Source organism: Pygoscelis adeliae, unplaced genomic scaffold, assembly GCF_000699105.1.
Source record: "Pygoscelis adeliae isolate BGI_AS28 unplaced genomic scaffold, ASM69910v1 Scaffold622, whole genome shotgun sequence".
In the NCBI taxonomy this organism is placed as follows: Eukaryota; Metazoa; Chordata; class Aves; order Sphenisciformes; family Spheniscidae; genus Pygoscelis; species Pygoscelis adeliae.
In genome coordinates this window covers 124,858-129,520 of record NW_008824297.1, presented here as the reverse complement: position 1 = coordinate 129,520, position 4,663 = coordinate 124,858, and the positions used below count along the sequence as shown (strand labels likewise).

Genomic DNA, 4,663 nt, shown 5'->3' with positions numbered 1-4,663 from the left:
AGCAACCGCAGCCCCTGGCCATCCCCTCCCGCGGGGTCCAGCGGCTCGGCCGAGCGGGAGCCCCGGCCTGGGCCTTCAAGGGGGGCCGGCAGCAACCAGCTCCTGGCGACGCTCCGTGTTATTTAAAACCGTATCCGTTAATTCAGGGCAGTCGGGATTATTATGAGTATCACAGAGCGGAATTCAAAGACAGGATTATGTGTTGTACCTGCAAATGCTACTTAATACAAGTAGGTACAGTTTCCCATTTTTTCCTGTTGTAGAAAGTAGCCGAGTTATAGTCAGCTGTTGTAGGTGGTGACTTCGGTCCAGATGGTATTTAGGAAAATCTTTCTGCTTAGTTTAGTGGTTTGCTCTGATTTCACGTGAGATAAACGTTTAGGGATTTATTACCTAGTGCTACAATATTACTCTCCGTTAATTCTTCTGAAGTAGCTAGATTTTCAGGAAGAAGCTGAAAACGCATGATTATTCAGTGTTAAAACCGTATCTTCTTATTTTATCAAAATCTGTTCCTGGAGCTCCACTATAGAAACCTGAGCTTTAGTTGTTGGGTGAATGAGATGCTGCTCCATCCTTCGACGTGTTTGTCTGCTTATGGGAAAGGAGATACAGCAACAGGTTTTCTAGATTAGGATGAAAAGACTTGCGATTGCATTTGAAGGGAGCCTAACTAAAAAAAAAATAAGGGGGGGGGGGAAATGATTAAAAATAATTTTAAGACGACCTTGGAAAAGAACAGTTTTTCAAGACATGGAGATAAAGGAGAAAAAGCAGCCGCTGCTCGTTACATACATCATCTGACTCAGGACCTGCCAAGGGTTTTTCAGTTTTCATGCATTTAGCTGTCTCAAAGTTTTTTTTCATTATCCCCAATCCCCGCTTTGCGTCTCTCTCCAGGAAGGAGCAAATCTGGAGATAAGTGAACAGAACAACACGATGAGGCTTTCCTTTTTTCAGCTGTAAGGTTACATTAAGCCAGTAAAATCGATTTTGTGAGCCCCCTTCGTCAGAGTGGTGGAGCTGAGGTCTGCGCTCGCTGCTGAAGGAAAATGAGAATTATGTGTCCTGGCGGTGTCTTGCACGGGCAAGCGTGGGATTCGGATGGTGCTTGCGGGGCAGCCCTGCCTGGAAATTAGGCTCTCAGCTTTTTATTTGGCAAATTTTAATTATATGAGAAATTATTATGCACAGCAGGAGGAACATACTGCCTGTATCTGTTTGCATATGCAATTTTTGCTTATGCATATGCAATGCCCTGCATTATTTATGCACCTCTCACTTGGTCTCCCACGTAGTATTTTTTCCAAGTTCCTTCTAACCTAAGCAGCAATTTTTTTTGTACCACTACTGTATTAAACTAAGATTTCTGTGGTGGCGTTCACCTGCAAATGAGGCTCGTGGCGCAGCTGGAGGAGCAGTGCTCCCCGAAACCGGGACAGCCGTGCATCTTCCCCGTTGACGTGATGCTCCCCCCCCCGTTGATGTGATGTCCGCAACGTGCACAACCTCTGAAAGGGCAAAAGCGAGCTTGGGCGCTTGTCTCTGCTTGATCTGTACCACCCAGACCCCTGCTCCAGTCGCCTTGTCTCGCTGCTGACGAGGGTGTGGATGAAGTCTACTTTGCAGAGGAGGCCCTCAGGTTTGAGCAGCTGGAAGAAGCTGAGATAAGTGATCTCGAAGGTGCTTTTGTACAGGTACGGCATCGCTCCCTGCTTGGGCTCAGAGCTGCAAAGAGCTCTTGCTGCCCAGCGCGTGCCGGGGGCTCAGAGCCTGTCCCGGGGGATGCAACGCCCTGGCGAGGAGCAGGCACCGGGCTGGGCACTGGGAATGTTGTCCACCAGGACGTTCCCATCTCTGAACCTGAGACAGCAGCAGTAGCTGTGCACCAAGGGGGGGGGATGCTTTCACCCTAAAATGTTGGCACTGAACGACAAGCTGAGAGGCTGGCGAATGGTCGGGGGATATGGGGCACCCAGTCAAGCTGCAAAGTTTGCTCTTTTACTGACAGAGCAGGTCTTTTTCTCCTTAAAATGGCTTTTTTCATTTTGAAGGTGGAAGAGGAGACAGCTGAAGCTGCTGAAACCGATGCCGAAGGTATAATATATAGCAGCGTAATGTCAAATTAGGATGAACTGAAGCAGGCAACGCGATGCCCGGCGAGGGGAAAATGCAGCTTCTCCCTCCCCGCTGCTCGCTGTCTGGGAGCGGGCAGACGAGTTTTCTGCAGCGTGGGCCTGCGTGGGCAGTCGGGGCTTTTCGCTAGCTTAAAGCATCCCGTGGGCACAGTGCGACGGCAATATTGTCATCAGCTGGAGCCAGCTCTGACAGGCTGGTGCTTACGCAGTACTTAGTCTTGTTGATTAAGCAACCTCTGATGTGAAAGAAGAGTTTTTCCTTCAGCTGAAGAACGTGGGTGGGGACAAAAAGGATTTTCGCTACCACTTTGCTCAATTTGGGAAATAACTGGTGGCATAAAGCGCATTTTAATATAACCTTTTAGGAGGTAACGGGTTGGTAGTGAAACTTAGGTGGTGAGCTCCCATCGCAGCCTGAGTGAGCAAAGGCAGGTCCTGGCGTAACTCCACCGACGTCAGGGGAGTTGCACATGGGATGGCTTGACCTGAGCCCTGGTACAGGCTGGAGATTTCTCTGCTCATGCAGCCCTGCAGAGCACCCCGATCTTGCAGCGATGCTAGAAGAGCACATGGTAGGATGCTCACCGCTGCTGCTACCAACGTCCGTGAGCAGCGGGCGGCAACAAAAACCCCAGCAGCCCTGCATTTCTCTGCGCTGACATAACCCATCTCAAACCACTCTGTGTTTTATTGCAGCTTCAGATGCCTTGCCCTTTGCTTGAAGCACCTAGGCACCTAGCAGCATGTCCAAGCGTGCCCGAGACGTCGAGCTAGATTGGCTGGGGCATGACAAGCCGCTCGCCTCCCCTCCCGGCCACGGCGCGCTAGAGCAGCTCCCCAATGTCCCCAGCTACCGAGCCACCGCTGCCTCCCGCATCCCTGTCCTTGTCACCAGCAAGCCAAAGGCTGGAGTTGTCAACCCCAATTTTTGCAATGAGGAGCAATCCCCCCTAGGTATTGGAGATGTCAGCTTTGACGATGGACTTGCGTACCTTGAGGGGGGCAAGGGGTTATTCCTTGGAGTAGCTGCTTTTTGTTGCTTTTTTGGGGAAAAAATAAATAAAAGCATGTTTCATGTTGCAGCACAGAGGCTGGGGAACAAAATTCATGTTCTTTCTGCTTCTGCCTCATCACTATACTGCCTTTCTAGCTAAGCCCTAGAGAGCGTTTGCAAATATCTGTACGTGATATGCTATATGTTTTGACCTGCTTGGCCAAAAACTCTCCTGAAGGACCTGCAGGCAGAGGGTTAAATATCCACTGCATACACAGTTTTCTCCTCAGCGTTCGTGCAACCCACTCATACTAAGATGACAGTACGATGGAGGTTTGCTGTTCATGAGTGTCTGCCTTTTAACCCAGAAGTACGAATTAGGTTTCTGTAGCTTTGTTTTGCTTTGTTTTTAACCGGCAAGCCAAATTCTGCTGCTTTTCCTTACATGCAATGGGATTTTAACTTTGCAACCCAAACAGGCTTTTTCTCGGTGATTTGATCGAGCCACTCTCTGATCCACTGGTCCCACATCAGCGTGGGACAGGAGGGGATGCACAGGGTCTTTCAGACGTGTGACACCCTCCCCCCCCTTAGAATAAAACCTGCAGGAACTCATTGAATTTTGTTATACAGCTAAGAAAAGGGATGACACTTCACAGCCCTGCCGGCTGCGGGGTCTAGCCAAGGTAACCCCCAGCGCCATTTCTCCCTTGGGCAATGGGCACCTCTTGTTACCCACGGTGAACATCCAACCTTCCTGCCAGAGGCCACCTTGCTCGTGGCAGGAAGCAGTTATTACCTCTGCAGAAGAGAGAGGCCGTAAGTGCTTATTTAAATAGCGCCTTATTCTGCATGAAAAGCAAATGCTTGTGTAATTTGGAGCTCGCATGATCCATATATTTATGTTCAGAAGACCCAGGAGGTTTTTCTGGACCCTGGGAGGAGGGTTTGCAGCTGGAAATCCTGGGTTCCTGCGTAACACCTGCAGCTGGTAATCCACATCTCCATCATTTTCCGAACCACGGGGACCCAAGGCTCGCACGGAGTAGTTGCAATCACTGCAAGCTGGGAAAGCAGAAGGGAAGCAGGTGGCACTTCTTATAGTGTTAAAAACTGGGCAAAAAAAAGAGAAAGAAATGCTCCAAACTGTTAGGAGAAAGGAGTGCTGGGCAAGAAGGGAATGGAGGGAAAAGGAGAGTCCTTCCAGCACGCTGGGGGGTTTGGGGGCAGCTCCGCGGAGGTGATGGGGCTTGGGGGTTCATCCTGGCTTCAGGCTGGGCCCTTCGCCCCTCTCACCTGCAATTATTGTCCTTCTCCAAGGGCCAGGTAATTGCCCCACCGTGGACATCAAGGACGTGGACAGCGGAGGCGATGCTGTGGAGAATGACGGTACCCACTTACTGATGCCCACCATCGACACTCCCAACATGGTGGTGGTGTCCGGCACGGCGCCGGCATCCCCCAGGTATGGCTCTGCCCAGGCGCGGTCCCCGGCTCCCAGGGGTCTCACCTCCCCCCGCCCCTCCCCCCT

General features: G+C 50.8%; 1 protein-coding gene across 1 annotated transcript in view; it reads left to right on the top strand.

Moving 5' to 3' along the window:
- The first annotated feature begins 2,881 nt into the window (after positions 1–2,881).
- Positions 2,882–4,663, top strand: part of CNGB1 (cyclic nucleotide gated channel beta 1) — an 18,487-nt gene continuing 16,705 nt past the window's right edge. Inside the window, exons 1-2 of the mRNA XM_009318866.1 lie at positions 2,882–3,092; positions 4,453–4,597. Coding sequence (XP_009317141.1) covers positions 2,882–3,092; positions 4,453–4,597 — 356 coding nt within the window. The remainder of the gene's footprint in view (positions 3,093–4,452; positions 4,598–4,663) is intronic.